The 18,670-nt window shown below is 43.4% G+C and overlaps 3 protein-coding genes across 3 annotated transcripts in view; all 3 read right to left on the minus strand.

The window, feature by feature from the left end:
- abcg1 (ATP-binding cassette, sub-family G (WHITE), member 1) overlaps positions 1–18,670 on the minus strand; it is a 391,642-nt gene that overhangs the window by 31,610 nt on the left and 341,362 nt on the right. The gene's annotated exons all lie outside the window — the stretch shown is intronic.
- Positions 800–6,627, minus strand: spcs2 (signal peptidase complex subunit 2). Its single transcript, XM_049577651.1, has 5 exons — positions 6,534–6,627; positions 5,324–5,407; positions 5,061–5,213; positions 4,012–4,154; positions 800–2,447 (listed from the first exon to the last, which is right to left on the minus strand). The coding sequence occupies exons 1-5, from the start codon at positions 6,573–6,575 to the stop codon at positions 2,261–2,263; spliced, it is 609 nt and encodes a 202-aa protein (XP_049433608.1). The 5' UTR covers positions 6,576–6,627; the 3' UTR covers positions 800–2,260.
- rnf169 (ring finger protein 169) lies at positions 7,539–17,459 on the minus strand. The gene is made up of 6 exons (XM_049577602.1): positions 17,099–17,459; positions 14,742–14,809; positions 14,608–14,670; positions 14,353–14,453; positions 12,664–12,754; positions 7,539–12,527 (listed from the first exon to the last, which is right to left on the minus strand). The coding sequence occupies exons 1-6, from the start codon at positions 17,412–17,414 to the stop codon at positions 11,397–11,399; spliced, it is 1,770 nt and encodes a 589-aa protein (XP_049433559.1). The 5' UTR covers positions 17,415–17,459; the 3' UTR covers positions 7,539–11,396.

Raw genomic sequence — 18,670 nt, forward strand, 5'->3', positions numbered from 1 at the left:
GTGATGTCACATCGAAGGGCCGTCGTTTGTTCTAAAACTGACAGAAGGAGACGAAGAGAGAAACTTTTAAAGGTGCGAATAAAGTCGATGAACTTGGTCCAAACCTGTGGGTCACTGTGAAGAGAAACTTTCAGAAGATGATGTTTTAAGATTACCGCATTATCTCGAAATAGTGAGTCAATTTCTTTGACCCAGAATGACTTGGTTATCATTTCAGAGTAAATCATAATGTAGAGATACGATGACATCATGTCGAGATACTGAGTTATCTTGAGATACTGTCAGAGTTCAGAGATGAGGGAGTTATTATTTTGAGACACTGTAACTTTAAGAAACTGACATTATTTCATGGTTATTTCTGAAAATCACGCCGAGGTTTTGAGATACGAAGTCATTATTTTAAAATGCTGTCATTACATTTTTAGATACTGTTCGATTATTTCGAGATCTCTTTTTACTAACTGGATCTTTATTCTAATCACATTCGTGCATATGGACTCCCATAAAGACTTATTAAAATCAGAATTTAGAAAACTGAAATAAGCCTCTCAGAGAATCTGACCAGTCATACAACGACACGTCACAGTTTTTAAAAACCTCCAACAGGAAGTCTCGTGGCGCGGAGACGTTATGATGAGACGAACCTGCAGAGTTCAGAGAAACACTGACAACACCTGAATCAACACTTTGTCACCGCTCGATGAGACAAAAATACGTGTTAATAACCTCACAGTATGAGCTGATGAGCTGCTGAGGATCATTAATTACCTTATAAATGACTGCCTGGGCCGAACAGAGCTGACCAAGAGGAACGCCACACTTTATTCAGCGTGTTTGCACATTAGCATTAAACTGTGAAAACTTCAACAGCAGCGCTGCAACGATCAGAGAAGACGGAAAAATTATTTAGATAACTGAACGATTAAGTTGTTTTACATCATGTTACACTGAACGTCTTTAAGATTTAGACTGATGAAACATGTAAAGACAAACATTTAGAGATGCTACGTCATTATTTTTGAGCTGCTATGCTTTTTTTCCCCAAGACAGGTTCGTTCTTATTTTGAGATCTGATGGTTTGGTTTGGTTTTTTTTTCCAGGATACAAAGTCATTATTGAGTCATCGTTGAGATAACTCATTTTTAAAATATAAAAGTAACACACATCAATAATTATAAGGAGGTGCTGATCACAGGCAGCACACCTGATGTAGAAAACAAGTGTCGCACACTCCGGCTGTGTTTCTTTTACTTTGATGACGTTTGGGCCAAAATGTCATCAAAGTAAAAGAAACACAGCCAGAATCTGAGAAGCCATTTGACATTTTATAGACCAAACACTGACGGAGAAAATAATGAGCAGACTGATCGATAATGAAAATAATGCAACTAAACATTATTTTCATTATTTTCTTTTGCTGTGACGTCTTCAGACGGTTCATCTGACCAACAGTCCAAAAATCCAAAGCTGTTCACTTTATTATCATGTGACAAAGAAAAGCATCAAAACAGAAAACGTTAGAAATAAAAAAGAAAATGGCTGCAGCTGCAAAAATAAAAGAACAACGATAAACAGATGAAAATAAAATAAAATAAAAGCAACAGACGACGGTGACGGTGTGTCCGTCAGGTGAAACTATAAAAAGGTTTTTTAATTCACTTGTTTCACAACAGAAGAGTCGATGTTATTGTCACTAATCGTTCTGTGAGGAAACTCTTCATTACTGCGGCTAAAAGCTTCAAGGCGAGCGAACGCTGACAACCTGACAGGAAGCGCTTTACTTCCTGTCGAGGACTTCGTTTGGTTTCAGGTCATCTCCATAAAAATGGCGGACAGCGTGAGAGAAAATCCATCAGCAGCTCCTGATGAAGACGACAGAGGAAACGCTGAGACGTGTGGTCTTCCTCTGCGGACACTCGGTGGTCACGGTCATCAGGTGTTAGGGTGAACAACTGAACTGTCAACATGTCACCATGACAACCGAGAAACCCTCTGATGAAGACCACAGAATGCAGCTGAAAACTCAGATGTGAAACAATTTGACAAGTAAAGTTTAATTTAAATCAGAGGAACAGACTGTTCAGCAGTCGGCTCTCTGAACGACCCTGAACGCATCACCAGGAGCTGCACTGACAGGTAACGATGAGGTCGTCTTCACAAACTCAGACGGTGATGGAGTTTCTCTCCGCAGGCTGAAATGAAACCAAAGACGTTCCTCCTGAATCAAGTGCCACCTCATGACTTCACAGATGTTCTGGTTTTATTTGGTCTTCTTCTCCGACGCCAGCGTGTCGTGAAGTTTAGAAACACACTTCTCAAACTGGTCCATGGCCAGCGTCCCGTTCTCATCGAAGAACGCCGACACAGATTTGGTAAACTCAGCTTCCCGCGAGGTCTTCGACTTTCCATCGCAGAAGGAGACTCTGAGAGTGTACTGGTCATCGAACCTGCGACACAAAACACACACAGTTAGCACATATTAAGATAAATGATGACGTCACTGATGAAGAGCTGCGGTCTCATTTAGAAACACTGAGTACACACAAAACGAGGCCTGAAAGAGGCGAAAGCCACTTCCTACGGAGAAAGCTGTGATCTATAAAGACAGACTTAGAGGGAGAAACTTTGACCCATGATGATCAGCATTTTGGAGACAGGAAGATGGCGACGCTGTAGAAACTGGCAAATATTATTTGGAGCACGCCATTTTAGCTTTTGTTCATCCATGCATTTTCAGAAAGGAGTCTACAAATGGTTTTATTAATGAGACGGCAGCTGACTGAGTCTGTTTGTCAACACAGTCAAACTCACAGACCCTTCAAGGGCCGACGCCACCATGACGTAACGATGACATCACAGTGACATCATGTTATCAGCTGGAGGTGCAGCTGCCTCTCCCCCACAGGGCTGTAGGCTCCATAGGAGTGTTAAAATGTGTTTGTCTTGTTGTGTTATTGGGAGCCAGAATAGAAGGAGTCATGGCTCAAAACCAGCCGCCACTGCCCGTCAACAAAAACAAAGACAACTATGGTTAAATGTGATAAGACCAAAGGACTGGACGGAGGCCATCATCAAAAATGCTCACATGTGCAGCGCACACTTCATATCAGGTTAGGGAAAAAGTATTTCCTGTTGTAGGGATGAATAAGGTTATGTGTATTAAGGGTTATCATGTCCACCTCATCAGAAACTGGGGAGGGATTAAGAGGAAGATTGGATTTCTCTGCAACGCTAACTTTTTAGCACATTAGCTAACGTTAGCTTCCATAGCAAAACAAACAAGTGTGGTCCTCCTTTGTAAGATTGGCTTCCTGTGACATCATCCATCCACTGAGTGAGAGCATACGGGTCGGCCAGTCTGGTCCCGTTGGTCAGTGTTTACTTATTCAAGTAACACTGGCGGTCCCGGAGAGTGAGTGACCTGACATGGTGCGTTGGTAAATTCAGTCTGACGCTCTACACTAAAATGAGAGCCCTGTTGGTGGAAGAAACGCAGCGTTATATTTCTACATGAATGAACCAACGGTTAAGTTAATCACACATTCACTCCGCTCGGCGCTCTGCTGCTCCGTCTCCACAGACAGAGTGTCCAGAGTGCGCTCTGCCACTCTGAGAGTGCGCTGCTCTGGATAACCCAACGCTACATTCAGACAGTGCTCCCAATTTATCAACGCTCCAGTTTGTGTCAGAGTGCGCTCCCACACTCACAATGAGTGTTTCTGAACGCACCACTCACATCATCTTCCTCCATCGTCTAAAACAAGACAACACAACTTGTTAGCTAGCGCTAGCTAACGTCTGTGGAGGACTGTTTTGCCTCCAGCTAAGCCCCGCCCACCAACAATGTCATACTAAACAACACTAATTGATAAAACTATTGAAATTATGTCATAGATGAAACATGACTAACTTTACAGATTCAGATCTGTGAAATCAGATGGGCTTGACATGTTTCCTGTGCAGTGGGATGTGTGTGTGTGATCAGAGTGCATGCTGGGTAAAGAGTCGTACCGTTTGAGGGAGGAGGACAGCTGCCACATGTGGTCTGGATCCATCCCAGCTGGATCCTTCTGCAGAGACACCAGGAAGATGTTCTTCTCTCTGTAGGAGGTGTACAGCGTCAGGATGCCCATCATGATGAAGTACGTGATGGACTGTTAGGGAAAAACAACCATTGCTCCCAGTTCCCCCAGTGCTCCCAGTCACCACACACACACTGACCCCACACCACATCAGAGGCTCGTTTGAGACAAGCTGCACCAACGCAGACCTGCTCGGTCCAGATCTTTGTCCTGCACTGCATGATGGGACCATCTGACAAAACTCTGTTCCTGAGATATGACGTCAAAACATGATGATGTCACAGTGAAGCTGACCTTTGACCTTTTGGATTTAAAATGTCAACACGTCATTATTTCATCCTGTCAGACATTTATGTAAAGTTTTGTCAAAATCAGCGCATGAATTTCTGAGCTATGGCCAAAAACCTAATCAAATCTTCTAATTAGTTCATCCTCATGGACGTTGGCGCCAAATTAGGGGAAATTCCCAAAAAAGCGTTCTGGACATATCACTATCATGAGAATGAGACGGACACAGGTCACAGTGACCCTGTCCTTTGACTACCAAATTCTGATTAGTTTATCTTTGAGTCCAGGTGGATGTTTGTGTCAAACTTGAAGAAATGTCTTCAAGGCGTTTTTGAGATATTGTGTACTCGAGAAGAGGACGGACAGACGGACAACCACCGGCTGTGGCTATCACCGGTGCCGAGACCTAAAAAAATGTATTGCATCAAATGTTTATTGCACACGGCTTGAGTGATGCGTAAAGTGAGGTCATCAGACAGGAAGTAGTGTCATACTTTGAACTGTACACTGATGCCGCCTCCAGACGATAACAGCGCCGTTTTTACTGCCGTCTTTACACGACGAGTTAAAACGACTTGACATCATCTGCTCTCGAGCCGCAACTCGTCTCAAACAAGCCTCCTGACACGAGTCCAAGCGGTCTCAGGTGGACTTCCTGTCCCCTGCTGCTGGTGAAGGATATGAGATGACGCAGCAGGCGAGGACTGGTCTGGACTCGGGGAAGGGGTGCAGGTAGTCCCAGACCAGAGCCAGCATGGCGAACAGACAGGAAACCGTACAGATCAACAGACGACCATCCACCAGCCTGAAGTTCTCCACGTAACCGTATTTCTCCAGCAGCACCTGAAGGCCACACAAATCAATACACAGATGGATTATTGATGACTGATTCTGACTGTAACGTTAACACACCAACATCCTGAGTGTGACGGACTTTCAGAATAAAGGCTGACCTTCTTGGCAGCGTCATCCAGAGAGTTCTTCACAGCGGCTCCGTCCCATTTATCGATTTTCACCGGCTTCTCATCGATTCTCCACTGAAACACAAGTTTATTGATTATCACTGATCATGTTGTGATAAAACAAATAAAAATAAGAACGGTTTCATACATTTAACTCTGTTATCACACGGCTATATTTATTCATTGACACTGGGCTGTGTAAATAAAGTTGACTTGACTTTTCTCAGGCAGGACGAGGCTGTCTGACAGAGTGACTGTAGTTTGTGTCTCACTCGTTTCAGGTTCAGCTCTTAAATAACGATCCACACTTTATATATTATCACATTTATTACGTGAACTAAAAGGGCCGAGTTACCTGTCAAGCATGTAATTATAATAAAAGGTTTTCTTACAGCCCTGATCATCACGGAGGTCATGTGACCCTCTGTGAAGCTATGGTGACCCCTTATTGGTGCCGGGACCCACAGGTTGGGAACCAGTGTATTAACAGCTCATCACTGCAGCCTCAGCATGTGAAGAAGTTTCCTCTGGTAACTAGTGACGCAGCGTTCATGGACAAATTAACTCATCACTGGTATCAAGAATAAAAAAATAACTCCTCGTATGGGATCAATGAGCCCAAACATCGATCTGCAGGACTTAAAATACAAACTACAGCTGACAGATCTGAGTGTGCAGCTTCCGCCTCATCTCTTTAACTCAGTAACATCTCTTAGGAGGTGGTGATGCAATAACGCGGGCTCAGCTGTCACTATAAAACCATGGCCGATTTAATGACCCAGTGCTAATGTCTGCTCCTGTGCTCTTACAATGACTCAGAGTACCTTTAACATTTAAATAAACCTAAATCACCTGTTTTCTGAATGAGGTTTGGTGCAGCCGGCTGAGCACCAGCTGTTTGTAACGGCTGCACACAGTGAACTAAACAACCCGCTGCAGTGTGAACACACAACGAGAGACGCGCACACACACTCAAACACAGCTTCACCTCCGAATGAACTCGGCTTGATTTAAATGTAATAAATACATGTATTTTAGCCAGCTAGCGTTAGCTTAGCAGGCTAACCGCTAACAGAGGATGAAGCTAGCCGGCGCGCAGACAGATAAAATGTCCGCTCCGACAGCCCGTCCTCCGGGAGAAAATAAAATCCTCCACTTTTCTTTACAGCTGAAGAAAAACAAGAAAAGTTTAACTCCTCACTTTTTCCAGGAGTCCGCTCTTTCCGTTCCTCGCAGCAGCCATCTTCTCTTCCGCTACGAACACGGCACCTGTGACCTGGACGATCCTGATTGGCTCTCACCAATATTTGAATGTTCAAATACGTAATGACGTCCGCGTGCCCGAGGAGGCGTGGTGGAGGCGGCAGCGTGCGCGCTTTTGTTTTTTTTTTAATCGCAAACAAAAACAATAAATGACCATAAAACATATTTTATAAAAAAAAGAGGACAAAACGAGGAAATGTTTTTTATTTTAAAAATTAAACTCAGTTTTTTGAGTAATTTATTCAGTTTTAAACATTTAAATAAAATAATCCATAATATTCCTTGTTATTAACTGATTACTGATATTTTCATGCTTGATCTGTTCTAAAATACGCTTTAAAAGAAAATTTTAAAACCATGGAGATAAGAGTCTCAGCATTTACTGTGAGATCAACAAACCTCTGGAAATGCTCATCTGTACAAAGACCCCCCAAAAAGCAAGAGATTTGTTAATTCACAAAAATATTTTGAAAATATATAAAAGATCAGCAAATACACAAATTCCTAATTTTTTTCTTAAAAAAAGCATAAAATAAAATTCTATAAACACAGAACTGAGATTCACAAATACGTGTTTGAAAGTTGCACGTTAGAAAGATATTCACAAACACTTGTAATCTAAATTAAATTATGTTTACACGTTTATTTTTTAATTTGTGGAATTTTGTTTGTATAGTTGCAGATCTGTTTTATATTTGCAAAATATTTTGTGATTTAACAATTTTTTTTAATTTTATTTAAATTTTTATTTATATATTTATTTTTGTGGATAGTTTTTTATTTTCAGATTACACAATATTTAAATCTATCAGGTCTTACCTCACCCAGAAACAATCAATAATTATATATTTGATGACAAAATATTATTGTGTGTGTGTGTGTGTGTGTGTGTGTGTGTGTGTTACAAAGACGACAGGACACAGGTTGTCTCAGGTCTTTAGGTTTTTCTTGGTCTCAGCAGCCACAGATCTCCTCTCATACAAAACTACTGAATAATTAACATGGTCCATCAGAGAGTCTCTGATCATTTGGCACTCAGCGTTAACCCCCCCTTCCCCACCCTGACCCCCCCCAACACACACACTCCTCAACACTTAAGTACAACTTTATAAAATGTGCATATCAGTGTTGTACAGAGTAAAGCTCATGTGGCGTCAGTAAAAAAAAAAAAAAGCCCTTCAGAGTCTCTGAAGAGAAACACTCTGTCAATAACACACAATAATAATAATAATAATAATAATAATAATCGTAATAATAATAATAATAATAATAATACTCATCTCACAAATCAGAACAGTCCCCTCCTCCTGATGATTTCACAACTTTAACAGAAAGAAGAAATAAACTGCAGGAATGTAAAAGACATGATGAACAGCTGATGGAGCGAGGCCGCATTCACATCACAGAGGAAACCATGGAAGTAAGGACGTCTCCTACGGCGCCGCGCTGCAGCACGACATACTGAACACGTTACCACGTGTTATCTCAGAGTGACGACGAAGTTTCTAAAAGTAACGACGTAGAATCTAAAAATGATTAAGTATCTCAATATAATGACATCTTGAAATAATGACTTAATATCTCAAAAAGAGTTCCTATGTCAAAACGAAGAAGTATTTTTTAAAAATGACAACGTATCTCAAAATAAAGAGTTGGTATCTGAAAACACAGAATCTTAAAGTATAGAGAAACCTTCTCATATTAATAACTCTCTGAAAAAGGCCTCAGATTAAATATTGTTTCACATTTTTAAGACACTGACTCATTATTCAGAAACACTACATCAAGATTTCAAGATACAGATTTGAACAAAATACAAACTCATTTTCTTGACATGCTAACACTCCCTTATTGTGACTCCTTAGTTTTTAGACAGTTTCTTTGTTGAGATACTAACTCATTTCTGACCTTCATTGTTTCAAGATACCAATATAACTATTATGTCACTAGTTTGAGATACGAACACATTATTTTTGAGAAACTACGTCATTGTTGGGCGATACAAACCCATTCTGAGATAATCACTCATTACTTTGACATACTGGTCTTTCATTCTGATACAGGAACTCATTTTTACAACCACGCCACTGTTTCGAGATATAGTTACCTCAGGCTGCTGTCAGCCCTAGAGTGGTCTCCTCTGGTCTGAATCAGGGACTCATGTTGTTCCAAAGTTGTGTAATTGCCTAGAGTTGGTTGGTGTTCTCACGGCAGCATTTACAAGAGGACCAGATCAAATGCCTTGTGTGAGAAAGCTGCTCTTGATTGGTCAGAATTTCCATGTGGGAAAAATCCAGGAAGTAAAGCAAACGCTGAAGAAGAGTACACTTGCAAGATAAATGTGACACTTTCTAATGTCACAATGGAGGGACAACTACGCAGGTTGATTTTAGCGCTGCTCATCGTGGACTATATTGCTGTCATTGTTCATTTTAGTCAAAGCATACAGTTTGAAAACGAGGCAAACGCGGCTCCAACTAGAAAACAATGTTTTGATGCATTGGATGTGCTGAATGTGCATATTAAGGCAGTACAGGAGGAGGTGCACATTAATAATCCTCCAGGACTGTAACATGCTCATGTTTAACCCAAACAATGTGTCATGTGACTGCAGTTGCTTCACATCCAGGTCGCAACACCTTCTTACCACAAACCAACCGCACCAGAGTTCCTTTGGAACCAGACTGAGACCACCTCTTCAAGAAGGTCTCGGTCCGGTTGTTTTGGTGTGTTCACACCTGCACAAATGAACCACGCTGAGGGGGCAAACACACCTGAGTTTGACTGAACTGAAGCGAACAGAGCAGGTGTGAACTCAGCCTGAGATCTACCTCATTTTGAGAGATGATGTCATTATTTTGGGGAAATGTCTCATTACAAAGAATTAAAGCTATAGTGCGTAACTTCTACAGGTCCGTAAATGTCCGTTTCACCCAAGCCACTACTAGACGAGATGACACAATGCTGATTAAGCCGATCAGCTCCTCTAACATCTCCCGGTATTTTTCAATATATATCATTTTTAGTATGCATGTAGACCGGCGACATTCCGCGCTGGCACACAGGAAATGCTTCCTCACAACAAGATGGGAGGGGGAGGAAGAGCGGCGAGGTAGAGCGCAGGTAGAAAGAGAAAGCAACATGGTGGAGAAGCGGCCGAGACACGGTGCAGAAGTGGATCCTACCACAAAGCCAAGTGTTATTCTGTGTACAGCGTGTGGCGACTGGCGAGTGTTACTCTGTGTACATGGAAGTGCTGCCGGCTTATTAGTTGTAATAACGCATTATCCGCTGGGAGGTGACACAAGTTACGCACTATAGCTTTAAAGTGTATTTTTTCCATCAAATTGGTGACATGAGCTTTTGTAGTTCATCTTTATGAGACTGATTATTTTACATTAATAAACAGAGCAACACTTTACAGTCATTACCACCTGCTGTATATTAATCATAAAGCCTGCAGTGCTGTTACTCTGAGAGATCAGGACTCTACTGAAGGATCTGAATTCTGCTGCCTTAGAGACGATATTCATTTTAATTGTGTTCATGTCCTAAAGTGTTTTCCTTCCTCATCTGTTTCACTGCTGTTAAACAGTTTGAACAACCACATTTGCTTCCTGTGTCATCATCGTGTGTCCAGATTATCTTCAGCGTGAATTAACCAGGTGAATCCTGGAGGTCCTGATCCAGAACTTTCCAGGTTAGATCTGATTGTGTTTTTGTTTCCATGAATCAAATAATGTGAATGCGGCCTCAGGCGTTAAAACACTGACTCCTCCCCCTCCTACAGGTTGAGTCCCGTTTGTTTCCATCCTGACCCCAAACACCAAACTGACTCCTGTCTCCTGATCCGCCTCCTGTTCAGTCTGTGGACTCCTAAAGGACTACAGTACCCATGAGCCTCAGCGCTCACAGAGCAGAGTCCACAGCTTCAACATGTTCAAAGACTGTCTGACAAACATTCAGACTGGAAGACTGTCACCTGCAGAGGGGTCCCAGTAACAACAGATAGTGGCCCCTAAAGCCTCAACCTTTGGTGGCCCCTAAAGCCACAGACCTCCAGTGACCTAACAACTCTGGAGGCCTCCACTGGGCCCTGGAGTCTAAGACTTTAAGAGGCCTGAGACCTTTGGCAGCCCCTGAAGCCTCAGACCTCTGGTTGCCCCTGAAGCCTAAAACCATTGATGGCCTCAGACCTCCAGTGGCCTCAGACGTCTGGCAGGAAGCCTCAGACCCTCAGTGGCCCCTAAAGCCCCAGATTATACGATCTGAAGCTGCTGTGTTAGGAGCTCCGATCGTTTCGTCCATGTTCAACTCGTTGTGGACGTTCTTTAATGAAACAACCTGACCGACACACAGAAGACCTGGACCAGGTCTGCACCCAGATGGTCTCTGGGTCTGGGGAGAGTCAACAGGGACCGGCCATAGGTGTGAAAGGTGTTAATGCATGTTGCCCCTGTGTAAGTTGATTTTACAGCCACAATCTGGTTGTATGAGTCAGTCTGGATTTTTGGTAAATGAACTGAATCTATGGAAAGTTCGTTTGTCCTCCGGAGACGTGATGAGAGTTCAGATTTTAGGCTGCAGCTGATTTTCATTCAGTTTTTGGTGATTTGCTGGTGAACAGATCAAAAGAAACGACGTTTGGAGGAAATGTTTCAGAGTTTATAACCTCCTTCCTCAACAGAGTTTCACTGTTGTCGTGTAAAAACATTCATACTTTGCATCAAACCGTTTGTCACTTTGCATATATGAACCACGTTCTGTCTGTCTTTGTGCCGAGTCAGCAGACGACTCCTCTCTAGTGCTTCTTGTTGATTCGTCGTGATCTCCTTAGGCCGCGCCTCCTGCGGTTCTGATTGGACATCCAGGACCGCAGGAAGTACTTGTTGGGGCTCCTGCGGCGGTTGGCGGTCTGGTTCTCCAGGTCGAATTGTCTCTGCAGCTTCAGGGCGAGCGCTCGGTCCTGACGCTCCTGCTGGATCTGATGGATGTACCGCTCGTCGAAGGCCTCCTGGCTGACCGACCGGCTCCTTTTCAGGTCTGAGTCCCGCTCTGAGTCCAGGTGTTTGGTCTTCTGTTCCCGCTTCTTGCCCCTCCTTGAGGTAGACTGGTTGTGGAGGCTACTGTCGGACTCCTTCCTTGGACTCTGAGAGTCCTTTGGCACTAATTTACACGACTGGAACCCAGAGTTCTTAGTGTACGGTGAGAACGACTGTTTCCGACTAAAAAGCGCTCCTCCTCCACTGCAGGATTCAGGAGCGCCGACTGCCGGCTCAAAGTCCGAACTTCCTCTGAATGTCGCCTCACTGCTGTAGCGGATTGCAGGGACCCGGATCTTTACGGACTGTTTCTGGAAGGTGTCCATGTCTACGGCCGGGGGGTCGAACAGCAGCCTCCTCTTGTTGACAGACGTCACTCCGTCTCCATCCTGTCCCGCCAGCGACTGATGGGTTTTTGCGTCCTCACCCCCGCCGTTCTTGTTGTGGAGCTCGCTGACAGGGCTCGTCAGCGTCGCCTTGGAGTTCACTTTGAGGCTCTGCCGGTCCAGTTCGATCTGCCTCCACTTCTGCAGGACAGCGGGACTGGCCTCATAGCTGGTGGCCTTCTGCAAGCCGCGGGTCAGGTTCCTGGGCGTGGACTTTACAATGGTGGGTTCCACCAGACGGCCATCAGGCAGGCGTTTGGGTGGCGTGCACGGCGAGCAGACGATGGGTTTGAAGTGGTTGAGCTCCTCGGAGATGCTGTCATTGCTCTCTGGGCTGATGGAGCGCTCCGGTCTGGGCGGAGGGAGGCCCAGCGGAGTTGATGATGATGAGACGACAGCTCGCCAGGTGAGCTTTCGGTCAGGAGCGGTGATGGGAGCGGAGACCGAGCGACTGTTCTCCGAGGAGAGGAGGATTCCTGCTGTGTAACTGTGACTGATGCCGACCTGACAGACCAGAACAGACAAACCGAAGTAAACAAACAGATGTAGTCACTGACAGACCAAAGTGTATGTGTTAGCAGACAGAAGGTGCTGCACATATGCATTAATATGGTTAAGCACCACAGATTGCCTAACATACTCTGTCCATGAGGGCTGGCTGTGCGATGACCTTCAGCTTCCCTCCTCGGTCCTCCACCGGGTCGGTGCAGCTCTGACTCCTCCGAGAACCACTTAAGAAGAACACACAGGTGAGATGATGGAGTAATAACACAGCCAGAGAGCATGAAAGCAGCGACTCCAGACCATGGTGCTTGTACAACTGCTGCTGCAAGATGGATCTGCGTTAGCACTGCCACCATTTTGGACTGAAATCGCCAACGGGTCACCATTAAAATTAAAATGATCCCAAACTGACAAACACAAGTACACATATCAGCTTCACTATAACTCGCAGCATTCACAGACAAACACTTGTCTTTATCTGGACACATTTTCCCCACAAATACAACATGCTAATGTTATTAGCACAAGCCTATGGCATTTTACATTGAATAAATTAGCCTAACAGCTAGCAGCTAGAAGACTTTTCCTCTTCTCATATAAAACCAGGGACAACAGCAACATGTAACAAAGGTAACTTTACAAAACTCAGCTCCATTACAGCTCACAAGGTTCACTGACAAAACAACTGTCTTATACTAAACACGTTTTCCAAACAAATACAACATGCTAACGTTATTAGCACAAGCCTATGGCATTTTACATTGTATACATTAACCTAGCAGCTAGCGGAGATTTCCTCTAATCGTATGAAGCCAGGATAAATCACACACAGGACTTAAAATGCTATTTTGTGGACAGACAAACAGACAGGTCAACATGTAGTTACATTTCTGGAGATGTGCACGTCAGGCTTCAGCGTAGGGTACGACGTCTTTTCAACTTTTCAGCTTTGAACAAAACAAGGTCTGTGCTCTGTTGTGCATCTACTTTGGAGTGTGGTGTGGCAACCTAACGGACAGAACTTCTTCCACTCCCAAGCTGCAGCTTTCTGACCTCATGTTGGTGACATTCTTAGGTAAACAAACACATATGTAAACACAACGGGCAATATCGAGGTCAGCAAAATGATTGAGATCACATCCATATACTGTACGATAAGTGGGTAATTATCCTAACAGGTCTGATAATACAGTCATGGCCTTTCAGTCCAAAATGGTGGGGGCACAGCGCTGATGTTGTGATGGAACAAACAATCAGCTTTCAATTCCTATCGGTGTAATGCGGGATTGATACTTCTGCATCGAATTGACACTGTAGCCTGATGTGCACCTCCAAGAACTGTAACTACACCTCGCGGCGACGCAGACCTCTGTCTATTTTTGTGAGCTGAAACCATTTCCCTCAGTGGAAACGAAGATTTTATTTACTTTGATTTCGGACTTCATATGAGCAGAGGAAAACTCCACTAGTCACTAGGCCAATTTATACAATGTAAAATGCCATATGTGCTTATAACGTTAGCATGTTGTATTTGTGGGGAAAATGTGTCCAGATAAAGACAAGTGTTTGTCTGTGAATGCTGCGAGTTATAGTGAAGCAGATTTGTCTTTGAAACTGTTTCTATTAAGCCATGTTTACTGTGTGTGTGTTTACTGTGTGTTTACTGTGTGTTTAATGTGTGTTTACTGTGCGTTTTGAATCAACTAATCTTAACAGCACTTCACAGAAACCCTGACACCGACTAGTGTTTTGTAGGTGTGACTGCAGAGTGATTCGTGAGTATAAATCCCACTTAAGGTGTTTGAGGCAGCTGAGTCGTGCTCACCCTGTGAAGGCTACCGAGTTTTTGGTTTTCCTGACGAAGGCCGAGATGTTTCTGATCCTCCTGCTGATCGGCTCCTCGTTCTCTGAGTCTGACAGAACTCCCTGCAGAAAAACAAAAAGAAAACATCCAGACTGAGTCTGTTAGCAACCATCTGTACTTCTTTAAAAAGGTGACATCGTTATAACTCTGAGACGTCTGAGCTGCTGAACGTCTCGATGCATCTTCAGGTTCAATAAAAGTGCTGCTTTGACTCACAGGCTCTTCATCGTCCTTACAGTTCCTCCTCTTCACCTCCTCTCTGTCCTCAGACAACAGCAGCTGAAACACAAACCACCATCAGTCTGAGGCTACACATGCTACGTTCACTGACAGCAGGAAATCGGACTCACTTTGTGTTTCCCCGTTGGTCCTGATGGAGCGTCACATTTTGGGATGAGAGCAGGAGAGACGAAGAACTCTGAAGAGTCAAAACAAAACAATGCCATCACAGTTCCAGCTACAGAAAACAACTTACAGCTAATAATTTAAGTACATCTTTAATTTGACGCTGAGGTCAAAATCCTCAATCACAGAAGATTTAATGACACGTGGTAACACTGATTTATGACACGTGTTCTGGAAAAATCTACCATGACAGACAGAGGCTAAAATAGGCTCACAGTAATGAACAGGCTTCTACATTTTAAGGTACGTTACGTTTACGACTTTTTTTTAATGCTAGTCAGAACAAAATATTTACAATCACCAAAACTGAAGAAAAATTAGGACAATTTGTCAGAAACATTACGCAGAAGCACCAGTCCCTCTGCTTTCTACGTAACTTTAGGATATGTACGTAACATGACAACACCCAAAACTTAACCTACGTAACTTTACGCAAGTGCATCACGTGACGACGCCCAACGACAATTTTTTCCCCCAAATCTAAGATATGCAACTTTACATTAAGTAGGTAACTTTACGTCAAGTATTTAACCATACTGACCAACGCCCACCTATGTTTATTTTCCTAAACCTGACCTATGTAACTTTTCGTTAAGTACCATTAGTACATAACTTTAGCATATGTACGTAACATGATGACACCAAAACATGTTTCTTTTTATAAATCTATGCTATGAAACTTTATTTTCCTAAACTTAACCTACGGAACTTTATGTCAAGTACGTAACCTTACGTTAAGTGTGTAACTTTAGGATATATACGTAACCATGTGTCTTTTTCTAAACCTAAACTATATAACTTTCAGTATGTAATATGATGACGCCCCCAACCATGCTTCTTAGACTAAACCTAACCAACGTAACTTTACATTAAGAACATAACTTAACGTTAAGTATGTAACAAGACGACACCCAACCACATTTCTTTTCCTCAACCTGACCTACATAACTTTGTGTATGTAACTTCAGATTAAGAGTCTTTGACCTTACACGGAGTACATAACTTTGGGATGTGTAGGTAACATGACAACGCCCAACCATACATTATGTACATGACTTTAAGTTAGGTAAATAACCTTACATTAAGTGCGTAACTTTAGGACATGTATCTCACATGACGATGTTTCTTTTTCTAAACCTAACCTATGTAACTTGAACTTCTCTTTTTGGAAACCTAACTTTACTTTTCTAAATCTACGTGACTTTGCGTTAAGAACATAACATACGACCCACTATAAGAGGATACATTGACCTGTTTCGGCCATGCTGTGAGATCTCGGATAAACAGCCAATTTTAGGTGAAATTTACACTTTTCGATGTCGTACAGGGTGATGGTTAGCTAGCAAACAGTGGATCTTCTGCTCTGAGCATTCCGGCCGAAAACTAAATATGAGTATTGTTGATATTGGTATTGTTGTTGCTGACCTGTAGCAACGTAATGCAACAGGGCGCTCGGTAAATTATTTATGAAAATAAATGTTGCCAATATTTAGTAATTTCACATTTTTAAAACTTCTGAAAGATTGATTTAAGACATTTCAACACAAACAAGCCTTACTGTTAAATGACTGAATTTAATGCCTTTTAAGAGTTTGAAGGATTTGTGGGAACCCTGATTATTGATAGGTAAAAATGGTTTATCATTAACAGCATGTTTAAATTCAATATTAGAAAATAACTACTACTCATAACAAAGATTCAAAGGAACAGATCTGTCTGATTTGATTTAAGAAAACAAGAAGATAAAATGATTAAAACCAAACACTGCTGAGATGATGAAATCAACTCAAACCCACCTGGACACAGACACTCAGATAAAGACCTGATCAAGTGCTGTGGTTCATCAGCTCCTCCTACAGCTGTACAAGTCTGGACAAGTCCTCCAACACCAACCCTCTTTACAGACCTGACCCCAAACTGTACAGCTACACTTCAAACTGCAGCTTTTATTCATCTAAATGAACCAGGTTAAAGAACAATGTCCACTGAGCTCTGATTTAACTGCTGCTCTCATCGCCACAGTCTGACTCAGCTGACTGGAGGTCAGTGAATAAGAAGAAGAAGAAAACAGATTTGAATTCAGAGCGTTTGGTTAATGATGTGAATATGTAACTAACATTTCTCCTGTCAGACATGAATAAAGTCTCCAGGCCTCCTGCTGCTGCTCACACTAAACTTGGACTAAAGTTACACTGAACACCGTCAAACTGTTTTTCTGGCGGTCGGTTTGTGAAACAAACACCGAGCGGCGGTGCTCACACGGCGGCCACTGAGCTGCACCTCCCCCGGTAAACACACCGACCTTTCCGGCTGTCGCAGTCCCTCCTGCCCGGCCTGCTGCTGCTCCTCTCGGGGTCACTCCTCCTCCGGAACCGCTCTCCGCTGCCGGAGTGTCTCTGGGCTCGGCACAGCGGACAGGCCGGGTGTCCGCAGGGCGGGCTGCCGCCGGGCTGCCCCTCCGCGCACGCCGAGCACTTCTTCGCCTCGTTCTCCGGAGGGCTGGACCCGGACCCGGACCCGGACCCGCGCCGAGCTCGGGACCCGGACCGGTACTTGCCGGCGACGGCGGCGGCGCTGGCCGGTCTGCCAGGCCGTTCGGCGGACCCTGCGGTCGCCATCTTCCCTGGTGAGTCTTCTCTCTCCGGTCCGCTCTCAAAACAAACCCCGCCCTGCTGCCGCCGAAACAGCGCGAGCGAGCGCAGATTGGACGCGCGTGCAGCCCGCCAACCGCGGAGCTGGAACACGGCGCGAGCCCTTCAAAATAAATCGCGTTTATATATTTATTATATAATGACCGCAACGCGCCTAACTATGAAATATATATTGAATATAAGTTAATATATTTAAATAGCAAATATATCTTAGAGCTGACATATAGGATTATCAAAATGTAAAGCTTAATGTCAGACAAGTTCTTTGTACAATAGAATATATATATATATATATATATATATATATATATATATATATATATATATATAATGTATATGTATACACACACACACACACACACACACACACACACGTATATATATATATATACACAGTGTGTTGTAAAATAGATGTTTTCTTTGGTGCACATTCTAATCCTGGCAGCCAGGTTGACTTGGCCCAACATCGGCCTGAACTCAGCACAAGACAAAAGTTGGCTGCATCCGGTTGCCCTCTATGACTTGAGAGACTCGGGATACCGTCCCAGAATCGGGACAAAAAAACTGTTGCAGCAAAATAACTTGGCCCAATTCTGGCTAGCGATACGGGCACCATGGGCCCTTATCAAAAATGACCTGGCCCATCATTGGCCAAAAGTCTGCATGTCAAAAGAGGTTAGCCGGCTGCATCCAGCTGAGACTCAAGACAAAGGACCCCCCAGAATTGGGCCAAATTAACTGGCCTGATCCCGACTGCCGACACTGCCATCACTGGGCCCTTATCAACAATGACTCGACCCTCATCGTCCCAAACTTGGCATGCCAAAAGAAACAAGTCAGTTGCATCCAGCTGCCCAACTCTGCTGAGACTTGAAATAAATGACCCCGTAGAATCGGGCTGAATAATTGGTGACTGCCGACACTGCCATCACTGGGCCCTTACCAACAATGACACGGCCGATCCGGTTGCCAGACTCCGCTGCATTAAATCAGCATTTAATAGACTATTCCCCCAGATGTCATAGAAACTTATTTCAAAATAAATCGTAAGGTTTATCCACCTGTAGAATTTCTTCAGAAAAAGCTCAGACTGAAGTGAACATGTTTACTTTATAGCTACAGTGACAGACAGGTACAGGTACTTCTCTTATTTTATGATAAGTCGTCTAGTTCTGATATGATTAATGTGCATATTCTTATGGATACATATCTGGTATGAAATG

This window comes from Epinephelus fuscoguttatus, linkage group LG5 (assembly GCF_011397635.1).
Source record: "Epinephelus fuscoguttatus linkage group LG5, E.fuscoguttatus.final_Chr_v1".
NCBI classification, from domain to species: Eukaryota; Metazoa; Chordata; class Actinopteri; order Perciformes; family Serranidae; genus Epinephelus; species Epinephelus fuscoguttatus.

Bases quoted from the DNA above. Each gene is read 5' to 3' on its own strand.
- spcs2 (XM_049577651.1), bottom strand. From the start codon at position 6,575: ATGGCTGCTGCGAGGAACGGAAAGAGCGGACTCCTGGAAAAA. The intron at 5,408-6,533 runs GTGAGGAGTTAA...CTTGTGTTTCAG, and splicing joins AGAGCGGACTCCTGGAAAAA to TGGAGAATCGATGAGAAGCC. The intron at 4,155-5,060 runs GTCATCTCATAT...TTTCCCTAACAG, and splicing joins GACCAGTCCTCGCCTGCTGC to TCCATCACGTACTTCATCAT.
- rnf169 (XM_049577602.1), bottom strand. From the start codon at position 17,414: ATGGCGACCGCAGGGTCCGCCGAACGGCCTGGCAGACCGGCCAGCGCC. The intron at 12,755-14,352 runs GTGAGCACGACT...GTTCTTCTTAAG, and splicing joins AACTCGGTAGCCTTCACAGG to TGGTTCTCGGAGGAGTCAGA. The intron at 12,528-12,663 runs GTATGTTAGGCA...CTGGTCTGTCAG, and splicing joins AGCCAGCCCTCATGGACAGA to GTCGGCATCAGTCACAGTTA.